Raw genomic sequence first — 16,738 nt, 5'->3', positions numbered from 1 at the left:
TCTCACTTCATTTTCTGCAGGAACGAAATAATCGTCTGAGGAAAAGCCGCGACCTGAGTGCCAGCCACACGGACCTGGCGCGTTGAAGGTCTGATCGGAGGCGAAGGACGGAGCCCGACAGGTCACAGAGGTCAAACCCACAAACATCGGACCCTCCTCACTGTAAACTGCTGTGTGAAAGCTTCATATCTCCCACTTTATACGCCAGCATCACGCCGCCGAGTGCTCGCTGTACAGGCTTCAGTGTTTCGTTGCACTTCTGAGGGTTTGTGCCCTCAGAGGGGATTTGTGGTGTTTTTTAATCAATATCTATCGAGGAACAAGAGGAATATGAACATGCAGTGACCGGCTGCATGTTGTGGTTTGTGTGTGTACAGTATATCTTCTTTTGTATGTGCGTGTACTGTATATGTGTGTGTGTGTTTGTGTGTGTGTGTGTTGGTGTGACTGATCTCAGATCAGTCCTTTTTAATATTTAATGCCATCGCTTGAATGAAGGCAGACGCAGAGTGGAGCCTCAGGTTTACAGACATTTCTCTCATAACATCAGCTCAGTTAAATTGTTGTGAGCTGCAGAAACCGAGTTCACTAAGAATAAATGTAGAATCTGGAATGTAAGAAGTGCATAGAAAAGCTAAAATCACTTACTTTGAGTGTTGATTGGGACTTCCACAGCTTATTCAGTAAAAGTGCCTCCATCTAACATTTAGTGTGAATTTTTACGAATGCGATATTTCAACATAAAAACGGCTTGATGGAAACTCGGAAACTGTTTGGCTTCCCCCACCGACGTTTAACTCGACCAATGAGAGCAGCTTTGCCTTTTTGGAAATGTTTGATGAACTTTAGCTTTCCACTCTGCACAGAACCCGTCCAGCAATGACGTCTTTTTGAAGGCCGACCCGGACGTTAGCTTAGCTCTGCGCTCGCTCTGCAGCTTTCCGATGGAAGTTCTGAACTGGTTTGCTTGATTCATGGAGAAAATAAGATCAGCAGCACAGAAAGAGTCATGATGTTCAAGCATGTTGAGCAGGAAAATCCTCACAAACCAGCAGACATTTGCCAAAACTGAAATTCACATCTGAGGTTCGAACAACATAAATCTTATTTTCTGCATGAATTCTTGAAAACCTGTAAGAGATTCAGGTTGGAAACCTGTGGAGGGAACTCACATCTCAAATGCTCTTAAGAATTGTTTTCTTGAAATGTTCTGTGTTGATTGAAGATTTTGCAGTTCTATGTTTACATTCGGGTTTTGTAAATCGTGTTTTGCCGCCTTCCTAACGACATTTATTGGCACATGAAGGCCGACCGACTCTTTCTCAGGACTGAGGCTCCAGTTTCACACACTGACTGCAAACTTTAGGCCACGGCACACTTTCACACAAACGTCGCCGCATTTTTTACTTATTTTAGTCACGACAACACTTTACCATGTAAAGTTGAGCAAATTCAACCAAAAAGTGCAAATTATAGATTATTTAAATATAGTTATTATTACAGTGAAATTCCTGAGATTTAAGTCGCAAATGTAAAATGAACATTTTCTGTTACCAAAATCAGAGTATTTCTAATAATACACAGATAAACACGTCGCTGAAGTTCACTTTGAGGGGTTGTTTGAAACTGGAATGAATTTACTGACCTGATAAAAATCTGAATTTAACCTAAGCGTCAAAATCCTGTTAGAAATACTGAAAATGTCGTTATTGATTATATACAACAGCTAAATGAAGTCCACTCTGCATTCAGCACATGCTCTGTTTTTTAAAGGGAACACAGTGATGAATATTTAGCATCGTATTCTGGTGACAAGCTTGAATTTGTAGAACATACAGAGAACAGAAAGACTCTTGAAGCCCCTTGAATTGAAATATGTGATGAAGGAACGTCCTGCAACCTTAACCTTTAACCCTTTCATCGATCAGTAAGTCTTTAAAACATCAAATATCACATGTTCATGTTGTGGACGTCAGTCAGTGATTGGACGATGCTTCAGTCAGGATTTTAGGATTTTCACTGGAAACATCAGACGGGCTGAAAACAAACTATTGATGATTGAGCTGACTTCAGATCAGATTTGGTGACTAATTCATTTACTTGTTTTGATGAACTCGTCGTTTCTCTGCAGGGTTGTGCAATAAGCGTCGGTCTGACTTTCCCCTCGTTTGGTGGAAAAACATGTTTCCGTCCTGATTCTGCTTTGTAAATCTGATCAAAGTGAATTCACATCTGAACCAAAGTGGAGAATTTACATGATTCCAAAAAAAATCTGATTTTTCTGCTTTTAAGTGAAAATTTTCCCCAAATGATAAAAAACAGCCGTCCCCTGAAATGTAAATAGAAAAGCTGAATAGATTTAATAACTTGAATAATATTCATTTTTCCTTCTGTGTCGGTAATAATTCACCACCAAATTCCACCAAAGTCGTGGAGATTTTCTTAAAGGTTAAATATCTCATTTTTGGAACGAAGATCTTATTATTTTTTTCTTTCAACGATGATTTTGTTGACACTTTGTGTAGTGTGTTGAAGCTTCGTGGTGACTGTTGATCAGTCTGCTCGTCAACCTGCTTTGTGCTTGTGTTTTTTTTTAAAATCTTTATTGTCTTCCTGCAAAGTAACGAGGCACATAACTTTATGTCTGATGAACTGAGCAACATTTTGAGCAACGTTAGCCTTCAGCAACTGGCGACGAAGTGACTGGAATTTAATGTTTGGAGGACAAAATGTAAAGCAGTTTTATATGGAAGCAAAGAAACGCTGAAATAATTAAAATGTTAAAATTAACACTTATTTACAGAATACTGATTTTATGTGGTTTGAAATTTTCAGTTGGTGTTTTTTTAAGTTTTAGGTGGTGTTTAAATTTCCACATGAAGTGTCGAAGTATTAAATCTTTTTGGCCTTTTTTCACTTCCATAGCCATAAACTCTTTATTTGATGTAGCTTCTTTGGCTAAAATGTCATATTCGGAGGAAAATATATTTTTCAACAAAGATTTTGAAATGATTTCTAATTCTTTAAATCAAAATTCATCTTCTGGTCAGTCTTTGTCCTCCGTAGATTTCTTGGTCTCGATCACTTTTAGCTCAGTGTTGCTCAAACTGTTGCTGGAGGACAAACTGCAGCAGCCTGATTATCAAATGATGGAAAACTTCAAATCTGTCCCGAAATGACAATGATTATGATGACATGAATGTAGATTTGTGGATTCATGGAAGCTCAGACAGTGATGGAAACGTCAGCTGGCTTCATGAGTTTTCCTGTTGAAGCCGTGAAGGTCGAAGCCTCGCAGTCCGTCCTCTGGCTGCAGTCTTATTTCTGCGTTTTGTTGTATTTCTTTGAGTCTGTGGAGCGCCGACGTGGACGTGACATAAAGCTCTTTATTCTCAGGTCGAGACAAACATGGTTTTAAATCTGTTTCTGTAAATTAAAGGCAAACATGTGACCTACAACTTCTCCCTCCTCACACAGTCTAATAAATATCTGATATTCCTTTGAGTTTCCCACTGCTGGAATGAAAGTACATTTACTCCACTACTGTACTGTGCTGAAGTACAGTTTTGACGTACTTTACATCTTTTGCTGCTTATAAATTAAATAATAAAACTGCTCAACTGTAAAAAGAAAAGTCCTCATTTATGAATCTCTGATCAGTTCATTTGAGGTATTTTACTTAGATAAAATATTTTTATCTGATTATCAAATCAGTTTTCTGTTTGCTGAGTAATCCACTAATAGTTTCAGTTCTAAAAGAATAAAACTGTAATACTTTATACTTGTGCTCTACTGCATGTCAGAGGGAAATATTGCACTATGTACTCCATTACATTTATCTGCACTTACAGTTACTTTACATACAAAGCATACAGCTTAATATATGATGCATTGTCATAAATTCAGTGTAAATCTGAATGTTAGTATAATTAAATGATAGTGAGGATTAAGTTATAATAAAGTTGCTGTAGTTATTAGATTTATCATCTCGCTGTGGTCGTTAGGTTACGTTTGGGTTGACATTAGATGGTAATTTTCTGTCTTTATTTTCTCTGATTTCTTGTGTTTTTCTTTCTGGATAATGAACATTAAAGAATAATAAATCAAAAACCAGCTCACAAATTTATACAGAAGACATCTTTCACCTTGAAAAAGAAAAACAACCCTTTAAATATAATTCAGATTAGCTCTACCTCAACCAGCCTTAACAGAAAAAACTCATAAATTAAAACACATTAATGCATAACGCAGTACTTCTACTCTGAACTGCTCCACAGCTCAGATAGTCCACAGAACGTCCAGTCGGCTAAATCTAACTTCCACAGGCACGACCAGTCAGCACGAGGCTGAAGGTCAAGTTGCACATGTCCTCCATTGTTTTCTGTGTGTGTGTTGTACATGTGGTTTGCACAGAACATGCTCCTGGACGAGACTGGCTTTCCTCTGCAGCTGCTGCTCTCGCAGACGTGTCGACGTTTGTCCAGCAAACTTTTGTACAGCTCGACTGTATTTGAATAAAATGGTTCAAATTCATGAGCTTCAACTGTGATTCTTCATATTCTGACGAGTCCAAGTAACTGAAAACAGTACTTTTACTAAACTCCCTTTAAACACATTTAAATGCTCTGGGTACCTTCATCATCACAGCTAAATAAATAATGCAGTATTTTTACTTAACTACACACTGTATGTAACAGCTCCACATGTAACATAAACCTGAGAAGGTATGAAAATACATTAAATTAAATTAAACATACAACACAGTGTCTTTCAGAAGAATGAAACTTTTGTCCTTTTTGGTGATATGATTTCTTTAGGAATGCCTGAAAATGAAAAATGAAATTAGGAACCTTGTTTGTTGTTGTTTATTTCTTAATATAATAATATTTCCTTGTCAGAGAGGAAAGTTTCATACAGCCATGTCGTTCTGTTATTAGCACGAGCAGATAATAAATCAAGTAGGCTGTTATAAACATAACAAACATGAAATTTATGGAGCAATACTTTCCGATGCAAAAGCGTAAATCAATCTAAATACCCTCCCTCCTTCTGGAAAAAAAAAAAAAAAAAAAAAAAAAAAAAAACCCACGTGATGTCACCACCGTGCTCTGATTTGTTAAAGGCCCTGTCAATCATTGTGGAGGGCGTGTTCTGACAGGAGTTTGTGGGAGTCTCTACTGTACAAAGAGGAGAAACAGCTGCTAAAGCAAAATGTCTTCAGTGCCTGATGGAAAGAAACTCGTCCGGAGCCCCAGCGGCCTTCGCATGGTGCCGGAAAACGGCGCCTTTAACAGCCCCTTCTCCCTGGACGAGCCGCAGTGGGTCCCGGACAAAGAGGTGAGGAAGGGCAGGGGGATTTGTTTGACAGCGACAAGCTACCAGAGCCGCGGACACCAGCGAGAAGCTAGCAGGGGTGTTAAACAGGGCTTTTCCGGTTCGTATTTTCAAAATAAACAAATAAAAACAAATACCTCTGTTTGAGTAATCACCTAATTGTTTTTAGTTCTGCCACCACATAGAAACATAAATAGTAAATAAAAGATATCACCAAAGTAAGATAAGTACAAAATGTGCTTCCATTTTTTAATACTTCATACTTTTACTCCACTACATTTCTGAGAGAACTATTATACTTTTTACTCGACTGCATTTATTTAACAGCTGCAGCCACTTTTCAGAGTCCTATGCTACAATTAAAAATATACCATGCATACCATGCAATTAATATAAAATATTGAACCAGTAGGACCCAACTCTGAAAGTACCCCGAAGTTAAAGTATTGATTACTCAGAATGCTGCGACTTAGAATCATATCTTGTATTTCAGGATTATATTTACTGATGCATTCATGTGTTCATGATTTAAATGTTGCAGCTGGTAAAGATGAGCCTAAGTTTAGATACTTTACATATTGCTGGGTGACTTCATTTGAAATATTGCATCAGAATTTATGAGATGATTGTATGTTGTAATAATAACCTGCACAGTAAGTGAAACATTTCAATCTATGATTAAAAAGTTCCGTATTTCCCTCTGAAATCTAGTAGAGTAAAAATATAAAGTAGCAGAAGTACTTGTGTACACTTCTTGAGTTAACTTTCTACTACTTTGCTTCTCATGAGGTGTTCTAGGTAAAGCGCTTTTATTTTCGAGCTCGAGTCTCGTAACTTCCGGTATGTATCGCGCTACCCGTGGCTAACTTTCTGCGGGGCTGGACATGGCAGCTGGCTCGCGGACTGGGCGTTGCAGGCAGCCACGGTCAGCCTGGCAGCTATCGGAACCTCTTCGATAAGCAGCCAGTTACCGGCTGGAGCTCTCTGTCAGACACAGTCACGATGTTTAACACTTCCAGAAGTGTTTAAAGCGACAATACGAGGGTTTATTCTGTGTTAGCTGACGGCTACAATCGCACTTAGCATGTCGTGTTAAGCTAGCAGGAGTAGCTGCTATGCTAGCTCCTCAGTCCAAAGATCTGTGTGTGTTTGTATCAGTGCAGCAGCAGAAAGACAAACTGTCTGCTGATGAGTTGAACTGTGGCTGCACACAGAAGCACTTTGACCCGACTGACGGTGAAGCGCAGAAACAGAGTTAATCATTTGTCATCTGCTGGTTTCTGATGAGTCTGGGGGTTGTGTGAAAGGCTAACAGGCTAAATTAAAAACAGCATGTGTCAACAGGAAGTAAACAAACACGCAGAGCTGAAAGAGTTTCAGGTGAATCGATTAGTGATTGAGCAGAAACCAGCAGATCACAGAGCTCCCACCACGACAAATACTTCATTCATTGATCCGTTTGTATTGATTTTTGTTTTGTGAGTCCATAAAGGACCGTGGTGTCTCTACATAAGCCTGTGCTGTGAGATGATGAAGAAATGAGCTTTGTACGCTGAGAAAATTCATCAGCAGCGACTCTGATCATGTATTTTTAAAAGTAATTTTATAAGCAAATGTAAGTGTTTGTTGTCCTCTGTGATTTTAAATTAAATGTCTGGGTTTTTGGCCACTTGAAGACGTCAGTTTCACCTCATCTTAGTGACACCGACTGTTGGTTTGGTTGACAAAGAAAACGTGTGATCGAAAGTGTCCTTCAGACCTTTCTCTTTAGCTGCTGTCGAGCTTGAATCTGTCCAGCTCAGCACGTTGTGTAACATCCTGTTTTTCTTTCCTCCCGTCTTCCAGTGCCCGAGATGTATGCAGTGCGACACCAAGTTCGACTTCATCAGAAGAAAGGTCTGTTTGTTTCGCAGCACGGCCAATCACAGCTTGATCTGAGTGAAAAAACAGACGAGGGACGCACGTGCACGCGGACGGACGCTGAAGAATCTGAGGCTTTCATTTGGCTTGTGTTGGTTTGTTTTGGCAGAGACACACTGAGGCCTCTGTGGTGACGTCTCTGTCCTCACATAATCACTACTGTCCTAATAACACTGTACAGCTGCGGCTCCGCTCATGTGCGTCCCGATTTCTGTGCATATTTGCTCGAAAATACTTTCTGCTGCTACAAAAGTAAGATGTTCAAATGCCCGAGAGGAGCGTTCACGTCCTCTGCGTCACGTGTCGACACAACAGTTTGAGTGTTTTTCTGCTTTTACTGCAGTTTTGTGGTTTTCTGCTAAATGAAGACGTGTTGTTACTGTGAACCAGCAGCTGAAAACGACTCATTTCCCGTCCCTTTAAAAAGTGCAGCCCTCATGATTTTGTCACACAGATGATCTCAGTATTGTGTCTGTAATTCAGATTTTCTCCATCACATTCAGAGAATTCTTGGTAAAAAAAAAAAAAACTCCCTTTCTGGCCCAAACCGTTGGAACAAAAACTGAACTCACTGCAGTTTCTGCTGGCAGACTTCCTGTCTGCACCAGGCAGACGCTGGTGGAAGAACGAGGATTTATTATTTACTAAAACGTCTGATTACACCTTCAGCTCCCTCACGAGGACAAACATGTTGATGCAGGAATAAGAGCTGATCAGTGCATCGATTGATCCGTTAATATCCCAAACAGAAAGTGTGTCCACACTCGTCTCGATGATAAACTCAGGTGTTTTCTGTCTTTGCTCACTTCCTGTAAATCTGTTTCCTGCAGCATCACTGCCGGCGGTGCGGCCGCTGCTTCTGCGATAAGTGCTGCAGTAAGAAGGTGGTGCTGCCCCGCATGTGCTTCGTCGACCCGGTGCGGCAGTGCGCCGAGTGCAGCCTGGTCTCCCAGAAAGAGACCGAGTTCTACGACAAGCAGCTCAAAGTGCTTCTGGGAGGTGAGGAGCTGCTGTTTTTCCAGAGTTTGTGAGTTTTCATGTGGTGTGTGCGTCTGTGCGGTGTTTCCCATGTTATCGCCACGCAGCAGCTTTCAGGAGCTTCAGTTTGACTTAAATATGTTGTCAAACTGTCCTCCTGAGGTACTCTAAACCCAGAGATAACTATCACATATGTCAAAGAAAAGACTTAAATCTGCTCATTTCAGACCCTGAAACCAGGAAATGTTGCACACGTTAGCTTGAATAGTGACCAAAACAGACAAAGTCCATCATCTGAATCTTTTATTGACTAACTGATTAACTCATGAATCATTTCAGATCTTCTTAACTCAGATCATCACTGAGCATGAACGTCTATAAACGTCAGGAAAAGTCCAGTTGCTGTTTGATATTTCTGCTCTTCGGCCCTCCAGCGGCTCGCTCTCACTTCCTTCCTGCCTGCTGAAACACAGCAAAAACTCCTCTGAATAATCTATCAGCGTGGCCTCGTCCTGCCCTGATAATCCACTCTGCTGCTGTTGAGTGTGCGGCTATAAATACGCGGCTGCGGCGCTGAAGCTCTTAACGACGCGTCCGTCAGCAGCCCTGCGGCGTGTCAGGGCCTCATGCTTTATTGACGATGGCGTTATGGGTCAGCCAGCAGAAAACAAGACAAACAAAAGCTGACAAAGGAAACAAAGCTGTCTGAGTTCATCGGCCTGTTTGTTAAAGCTGCAGCTGAACACTGAACCACAGATCAGAGCTTCGATTTACATGAAAAGCAGGTCAAAGAATTCAGTTTGAGCTCTGAAAACACAGACTTTAAGTGTGATGTGATGCCAAATCGTCCACCTGTTTCAGCACAAGCAGCCAGCAGAGATGCACCTCAGATCTAATGGCAGCCTGGAAGAAACTTTTTTTAGGCCAGACTTGTCAAACGTTCGTCGGCTGATCGGTCAAGTATTTTCTCTTCTTTTTAAACCGTCTGTGTTTCCACCTGCAGGCTCACTGTCAAACGTTCTGCCTCGTCTGTCCGTCCTGTGCTCACCTGTGCTCACCTGTGCTCACCTGTGCTCTGTTTCCAGGCGGAACCTTCGTCGTCACCGTGGGAACATCAGAGAAGTCTGAAACGATGACGTGTCGCCTCTCCAACAACCACAGGTGAGGTCAAAGGTCGGCAGGTCGGATCCAGACTGTCAGGAGGTGGAAAATGTGATTTGGGTGAATCTGCCCTTTAAAAAATGAACGTTCAGCACATCAGAGGTCTCGTGTTGGCTGAAAACAAACAAACAAACAAACAAACAAACAAACATCCTCCTAAACTTCACGTCTGTCTTGTCTCCTGTCTCGATAACGAACGTCAGGTATCTGTTCCTGGACGGGGAAAGCCACTTCGAGGTGGAGCTGTCTCGGATCTCCAGCATGCAGATTCTGACGGACGGGACGAGTCCAGGAGGTGAGACTCCGCTCGCTCTGATCTGAACGTCCTGCTGGTTTTCTGTGGCGGAGACGATGAAGCGGGACGTCTCCGTCGCTCCGTCTGAGTTTCTCCTCTTGTGATGATCCACTGACCGGCTGAGGAGATTATTCCTGTTTTAACTCTTTTTTTCTCACTAACAAACTCTTCCTCCTCCGCTGCTTCGGCTCCGGCGGCCCGGCTCTTCTTCTTCGTCGCTCAGAGAACGACGTTCACACTTACACCAGTTTGCTGGACAGTCACTGTGTCTCTGAAGGTTAGCGTCCGGCGTCGAGCCGCTGTCCCTCCGTCCGTCTCCTCGTCTGGTTTCTGTCCGTCTTCATCTGTGTGCATGAAGCCGCCTGAACGTGAAGCCGGTGAATCTGTTCCGCTTCCTGTTTCCGCCTCACTGAGCCCCAAAAGCATCGTGGTGGAAAATGAAACACCACAGATTTGAGTGTTGATCCCACGATGCGTGACGCCGACTGAGTACATGTACTCAAGGAATGTACTCAAGTACTTTCATTTCAGAAGGAAACGTTTCGCTGTAGGTATCGCTTCATGTCAAAATACACATATTCAACATGAACTAGCTGCTTATTAGCATGTTAGCTCTTTATTAGTTATAATAAAGCAAAAGCCTCATTCTGCAACTACGAGGACATTAAGTCAGTTTCCATCAATAACCTCTTAATTACTGTTATTCATAATGAGGAAGAGGTTAAACATAAGTTCAATTATTAAGGCATTAAAAGTGCTTTATGATAACTGCTGAGGAGCTAAAATGCTGCTAATATGCTAATGAGCAGCTCGTTAAAGGTGAATGTGTTCAACTTGAGTTTTTCTACGTTTATCCAACAGATGTAGTTTGTAGGTAGTTCACACGTTAAGATTTGTGTATAAAACACATGAAGACCTTATTGAATCTGAAGCTTCGGTACAGATTAAACTGCACAAATTTATTAAAAAAGATTGTTTTGATAACTGATGAATCGTCAGACATTTCTCGGGTCCAGCTTCTTAAAACATGAGGAATTTTGCTGCTTTTTCTTTTAATTTAATCACAATAAACTGAAAAACTTTAAGGCTCGACTGTAATTTTAACGGCGTTTCTCACTATTCCCAGGATTTTTACAAACAAAAGTAAAAATAAGATCCACAGTAGAGGGATAGGAACAGTAAAACGCTGCTTCCATCAATAATAATGATGATCTAAAGAAATCACATTTAAGAGTTTTCACTTCATTTTAATTAAATGAAACATTTGCTGGATTCTGTTTCGTAAACTTGAGGATTTTCTGCTTTTTTCTGGTTTTATATCATCACATTTCTGGAAATCTGGTCCACAGCTGATGACTGAACGATCAGCTGATGGACGAGCTTTGAAGGAAATCGATGATGATGATGATGATGATGATGATGATGATTTTCATCATCAGTAAATCTCTCAAAACTTCTCAGAGCGCAGAGTGATGATGAAACATTCAGCTAGCAGTGATTAAAAAAGCAGCGAAATCGTCACGTTTGAGAAGCTGGAAGCAGGGAACAATTGATTAATGATGAGAATTATTGATCGGTTATCAGAACTGACCGGAACACGAGTCCTGCTTCACTGTGAGTGAACTCTTCATCGTTCTCTGTGCTGCCTTTTATTTTGAAAGGTCATGTTTCTGTCCTCTTCCCTCATTGATTCTCACCCTCTGACCTCTGACCTCTGACCTGTATGTTTGTGCATGCGTCCATCATCTTTTTGTTTGACAGACACGTGTCTTCTTCTTGTCCTTCATCGTTTAACCTCGTCTTTCGTTAAAAAACCTGCAGCTGGAGGCGGACAGAGAAGCTTTTCCTCTTCGCTAACAGACTCGACTTGTTAAGCGTTTTTACAGCATTTACAGAAAAGCTCTTTTCTAAAGTGTCGGTGAGGAAAAACTTTGAAATGTCACGATGACTTTTCCTCTAAATGTCATCCAGCTCAGCACTTTAGTCTCTCTGATGGTTTTCGAAGACAAAAGACCCACAAAATAAAAGCTCTTTGACAAGTTAGACAGATCGCTCCATCAGTCTTGTTTTTTAAGTGCATGTCTAAATGAAGGTGTGTGTGTGTGTGTGTGTGTGTGTGTGTGTGTGTGTGTGTGTGTGTGTGTGTGTGTGTGTGTGTGTTCAGGAGGGACGTCGCGGGCCAGCGGCATGCTGCTCCACTACAAGCCGATGGGCTCGCAGGACGTCCAGCAGCTCCGCATGGAGGCGGCGGACGACAAGAAGGTGGCTTCGTTATGGCTGGCCGCGATGCACAAGGTACACACACACACACACACACACACACACACACACACACGCTGCTGCGCCGCACACACACGTACCTGTTCTCGGTAATGAAGGTTCGATGGACCTGCCGACTGCGTGTGCTTCATTAGATCAGCGTCAGCCTCATCGTCTGTGCAGCGGCTCACTCAGTCAAATGAGCCTGCAGTTAAAATCATTGGCTTTTATTAACAGAGTCAATTTCTTGAGCTAAAATATCAAATAATCTCTGCTTTTCTTGACATATTTAGACATTTTGCAGACAGATATTTAGATTTTCACTCATTCCTGTGTTTTGAAGTTGATGTTAACAGTCGATGGGAGTTTTGGGTTCGACTGTCTGTTCGTTTGTCTGTTCGTTTGTGACTGACTGATGGGAGCCGGAGTGGGTGTGATGTCAGTGAAATACGACCCCAAACACACTGCAAACATTTCTCTTGACCTTTTAATTTTCCCGTTAAGCGTTTTATCTGCTAGTGCTTGTGTTAGCGTTAGCATGCTGGAACGGTAAACGGAGACGTCGGCTTGGCTCAGCTGTACTTAACGAGGACACATTATCGTGCCAAAAGCTAACATGTTAGCATGTTATATTAGCCTGCAGACAGCATGGCCTCTCCTCTGGCGCCCCCGTCAGGTCAAAGCTGACTGACTGCCTGAAGCCGTCGATCCTCCGTCTTCTCGTCCTGCACTAGCTGTTTTTTTTTCTGTCTTCCTCGCAGGCAGCCAAACTGCTGTACGAAGCCCGGGACCAGTGACGGGCAGGACGTCTGTACGACTGAACCTCCAGGCAGCACACACCCAAGTGTTTTCTCCCCGTCTCGTCGGGGTTCGGTATCGTTTGGATTTTATTAACGCCGGCTCTGATTCTGCTTTTCCGCCTGATTCCTCATCGGTTCTTGATACCAGTTCTTATCATCGCGATTTCTGCAAGAAATGTTTGTATGAAAACACTTTATTACCTCTATAACCAGTACTTTGTACACCATGTTTACCACAGATAGGCTGATTGTTCTTCTTCTTCTTCTTTTACATTTTAATTCCCTCTGAGTTAATCCATAAATCAGGACATGCAGCGTTAATGTTTCTGCAGCAGAAGAAGAAGAAGCTTCCAATGCGAGTTCCTATCTGCTGATTTCAGGCTTCTGCTTTAACTTCCCTTCCTTTAACTCTCAGTCGTCTCGATTGACGTCGTTTTGGGTTTTTTATCCGTGTGATTCTGCGATTCTTACAGTTTGTATTTTCACACAGAAGCTGAACTTTGACATTATAACATCCGTGAAATGTGACATGAAACCTTTGAGAAGCCTGCAGAGACGCAGTCGAACTGCAGACGGAAGCACAGTTGTTTCGTGGCAACACAGTGATTTTATACGCTGCTCTTAAATTCTTTTCCGTCAGCGAGGGTTTTATTTCCTGGAAGAAGCGATGAGACACTTTACGGATCCCCGCAGGGGTCATTTTACCTTTCCTGATGCTAAACCGCACCGAGCGGGCGCCGAAGGTCTCGCTTCAGCTCGACGGTTGGGCCAGTTTGAAGCCAGATCTTCTGGACAGCGTTGTGTCCTGCAGGTCAGAGGACAAATCCACCGTGAAACCCTTTAACGCAGACAGACGCAGCTGTCTGTGATGCACTTTGCATTTCAGGCCTTCGTTCGCAGTCTGACAGCAGATGGAGCAGAAAGCAGTGAAAGGTGAAAAGTGAAAGGCAGTGTGGGAAATGTAGGAAGAGGCCGTTTTCGACCCTGAAATGCAAAGAACGTCTCAGATTCATTCACAGCTTCAGCAGCAGTGCTGGATTTGTCCTTTCGGAGGTCTGCTGTCCATAAGGTGGAAGCTCAGGCGACGAGCTTCTGCTTCTTCTCCGTCGACGAACAACTCGAGTATTTACACCGTCAGATCGTTAGGCGGCGGCGGCGGCGGCATCTGAGGCGACGACAGACGATTGGCCGGCTCCAGTGAAGCATTAACACACACAGACATAAAGAAATGCTTTAAATGTAGTTTCATGTATTGAAGTTTTGTATAAGCTATTTTGTTAACTATTCCTACTTTTAACACGAGGTGTGTGTGTATGTGTGTGTGTGTGTGTGTGTGTGCGTGCGTGCGTGCGTGCGTGCGTGCGTGCGTGCGTACTCACATGATTTTCAGAGCTGAAGTATGACTATAGTTTTTGTAACATTTGTAAACAGTACTTCCTTTTATTCTTCCTCTCAGACTGGAGACAGTCTGCCTTCCTTCTTACGTTTTCATGGTTATCTTCGTCCACACATGTGAAATCGCCTCCTTCCCTTGGCGCTGTTCGCTTCCGTTGAGCCGTCGGTCAGTTCGGTCTTCAGCTGCGAGGCGGTGAAAGCGCTGAATGAGCGAAAATCTGCCCCGATCGACGTTTACAGAGCTAAAAAGATGTCTGAGAGCTGTCCCTGCTTTGTGTCTCCTGTGTCTCATCGTTAAGTTTGACTCACAGAGCGATGCGTCGTTTGTTTTTAAAGTCGACTTTATGGTCCGTATGTTTTAGCTGTAGCCAATCAGTGTGTTAAAGACCTCTTTATGGACTAGTTGTCATTACTAGTGGCGGGGTCCGCCACTGCCATGCTGGACTCGAGTCATCCAGCAGCGTTTGTCTCAGTGATTTCTCTTGTTCACTGTTTGCTGCAGAGCTGAATGAAGTTCCTGCTAATGCTAACCAAACACTTCCTGCTGCTGCTTCACATTAAAAGCATTTGACAAAGCTTCAATTGTGAAGCAGAAACAGGACGTTAGCGAAACGAGGAGAACCAGCAAATAAACCAGGACTGAGATCTGGAGGATTCTAACTTTTTAGTGGTTTTGTAAAGTCCTCCGGGTGGTCAGACGAGTGTTTGAGGATGGGATGTTTAGATTTTATAAGAACCAACGGTGAGCGCTGTGAGGTGAAGTTAACGGCGACACAAGACGCACAAACTGGGGCTCAAAGTCAGATTTCTTACAAAAAGACGTTTTATCGTTTCTTAACCTTTATTCGTCCATGATAAACATGTGATGCCACGTCAGCAGGGTCATGTGACGCTGTGACGCCGCTTTTATAGATTTACCCCTTGATGTCGATAAACTTCCCACAAATCCTCCATTTTCCTTCAAGCTCTCTCGTGAAGTCTTGAAGGAAGATTTGGGGACTTTGTGGAACTGTTGGCTTTTTTAACGAAATGAAGACTTAAACTCGTTTATCATTTAGCTGAAGCGTATTTGTGAATTTAAGATGGTACGACGTGTAAACTGGCTTCTTCTGGAGCTTTCAGCCACGCCGTCTTCGTTTGCTCACTTCCTGTCACGTGACCTCCATTGACATCACGTATGTGTGATTAAAGCTCCAGAAAAAAAGCCTGTAAGTGGACCTTGAGGTGAGAGTTTTACATGGAGAAGGTAAATCTGCCGAACACAGACTCTAAATTTTAACACTATGTGCTGCATTTAGCTGAAATGACCAAGTATCATTGGCTCCACAGCGATGAGCGTTTTGTGGGGCCTCGCCGGCGTCTGTGTGTCTTCCCTGTTTTTCTGAACTTGAAGACAGAACTTCAGGCGGTTTGACGGAGCACAGAGCCGCTCGATCGTTGAACTTTTTTGGCCTTTTTGTCCTGAAATTCGTGTCGTGTCGGACGAAAACCACGTTCACCACCTCCACTTTGTGACATAAAGTTTATTTTTATATGCTGCTCACCTAAGAATTAAAACGTCGTCGGCTTTCAGAGCAGAGACGGAGGACGATGGTGAGGTTTGGTGTTCAAAGACGTCTTGATGTTGTCTCAGAGGTGTTCGTATGTTTATCCAACAACACTGTTCTTCCATTGTAGAGCTGTTAGTTACGAGGACAGATGAGACGGCTGCACAGTCAGAAGACAAATCATCATCTTTATTATTTTGTTCCTTCTTTAATTCCTCCGTTTTTGTAGCTGCACTGAATATCTGAAGACCTTCCCTTCAGGTTCAGTTGAAAAGAAGTTGATGTTCTTTTCAAAATGGTAAATTTGATCACAGTAACAAACTGCCAGAATGCAGCATCTTCCAGGTTTTATCAAAAATTCACAAATTTACAGTTTATTTCTGGATTTCTGCAGTTTAATTCAGCACATTTCCGTTACTTCTTGCTTCCAGTGAAGTTTGAAACGTCTCAAGATTTCTGTTAATCTGATATTTGTAGTATCTGATTGAATTAATCAGAGCGCGTGGCGTTGACTGTGCAGCCCTCTCAGACTGTCCTCAGTGATGACATGATGAGTTTTTAAAGTCAGTTTGCACCACCTGTATCGTCACCAGTCAGCCAGTGTTCGTACCTGCACCTTATCCCCACCCTGACTTCATCCCTCTGCTTCGTTTATCCAATGAAAATGCTACTCGACACCCTTTGTTGGATTATTCTGTTGAGAATAAAATCAAGTGTTTATACATTTGTGGTGTCGTTTGTGTCCTTTGGGAAGCAGAATCCACGAACAGATGAAGAAAAGTGTAAAAACGTGATTCAGGTGCAGAATTCATCATCCGTCCCTGTTCACAGAGAATATGACAAACATGAACAGATGGACAGTTGTTGTTTTCTGTGATTTGCATCAAAAATGAACTAAAATCTGTGAGATAAACTTTTCATGAAGATCAAAACAACTGCAAGCTTTAGGGCCTTAACGTCCTCATAACGTACCCATCATTTTACAATAATGATCAAATAATAATCCATGTTTAATAGTAATAATAACACTGCTAATATTAATAATAATA

At 42.3% G+C, this 16,738-nt stretch overlaps 2 protein-coding genes across 4 annotated transcripts in view; both read left to right on the top strand.

Annotated features, from left to right (window-relative positions):
- Positions 1–4,532, top strand: part of klc1a (kinesin light chain 1a) — a 43,482-nt gene extending 38,950 nt beyond the window's left edge. The window contains exon 16 of one of the 2 annotated variants that reach the window (XM_076749039.1): positions 21–4,532. In XM_076749039.1, the coding sequence (XP_076605154.1) occupies positions 21–86 (66 nt within the window). In that variant the 3' untranslated portion in view covers positions 87–4,532. The remainder of the gene's footprint in view (positions 1–20) is intronic. The other variant, XM_076749041.1, reaches the window with a different exon arrangement.
- A 624-nt stretch (positions 4,533–5,156) lies between these two features.
- zfyve21 (zinc finger, FYVE domain containing 21) lies at positions 5,157–16,413 on the top strand. Of its 2 annotated transcripts, XM_076749083.1 has the most exons (8): positions 5,158–5,337; positions 7,180–7,230; positions 8,085–8,253; positions 9,318–9,393; positions 9,597–9,688; positions 9,912–9,965; positions 11,853–11,983; positions 12,709–16,413. In XM_076749083.1, the coding sequence occupies exons 1-8, from the start codon at positions 5,212–5,214 to the stop codon at positions 12,742–12,744; spliced, it is 735 nt and encodes a 244-aa protein (XP_076605198.1). In that variant the 5' UTR covers positions 5,158–5,211; the 3' UTR covers positions 12,745–16,413. The 2 variants fall into 2 exon arrangements, with proteins under 2 accessions (XP_076605200.1, XP_076605198.1); XM_076749085.1 differs by lacking the exon at positions 9,912–9,965 and having other exon boundaries at positions 5,157–5,337.
- Positions 16,414–16,738: the final 325 nt, after the last annotated feature.

This window comes from Chaetodon auriga, chromosome 14 (genome assembly GCF_051107435.1).
Source record: "Chaetodon auriga isolate fChaAug3 chromosome 14, fChaAug3.hap1, whole genome shotgun sequence".
Classification (NCBI taxonomy): domain Eukaryota; kingdom Metazoa; phylum Chordata; class Actinopteri; order Chaetodontiformes; family Chaetodontidae; genus Chaetodon; species Chaetodon auriga.
The sequence above is the reverse complement of the archived record's forward strand: the minus strand, read 5'-3'. Positions and strand labels throughout refer to the sequence as shown.

Bases quoted from the DNA above. Each gene is read 5' to 3' on its own strand.
- zfyve21 (XM_076749083.1), top strand. From the start codon at position 5,212: ATGTCTTCAGTGCCTGATGGAAAGAAACTCGTCCGGAGCCCCAGCGGC. The intron at 7,231-8,084 runs GTCTGTTTGTTT...TGTTTCCTGCAG, and splicing joins TCGACTTCATCAGAAGAAAG to CATCACTGCCGGCGGTGCGG. The intron at 9,966-11,852 runs GTTAGCGTCCGG...GTGTGTGTTCAG, and splicing joins CAGTCACTGTGTCTCTGAAG to GAGGGACGTCGCGGGCCAGC.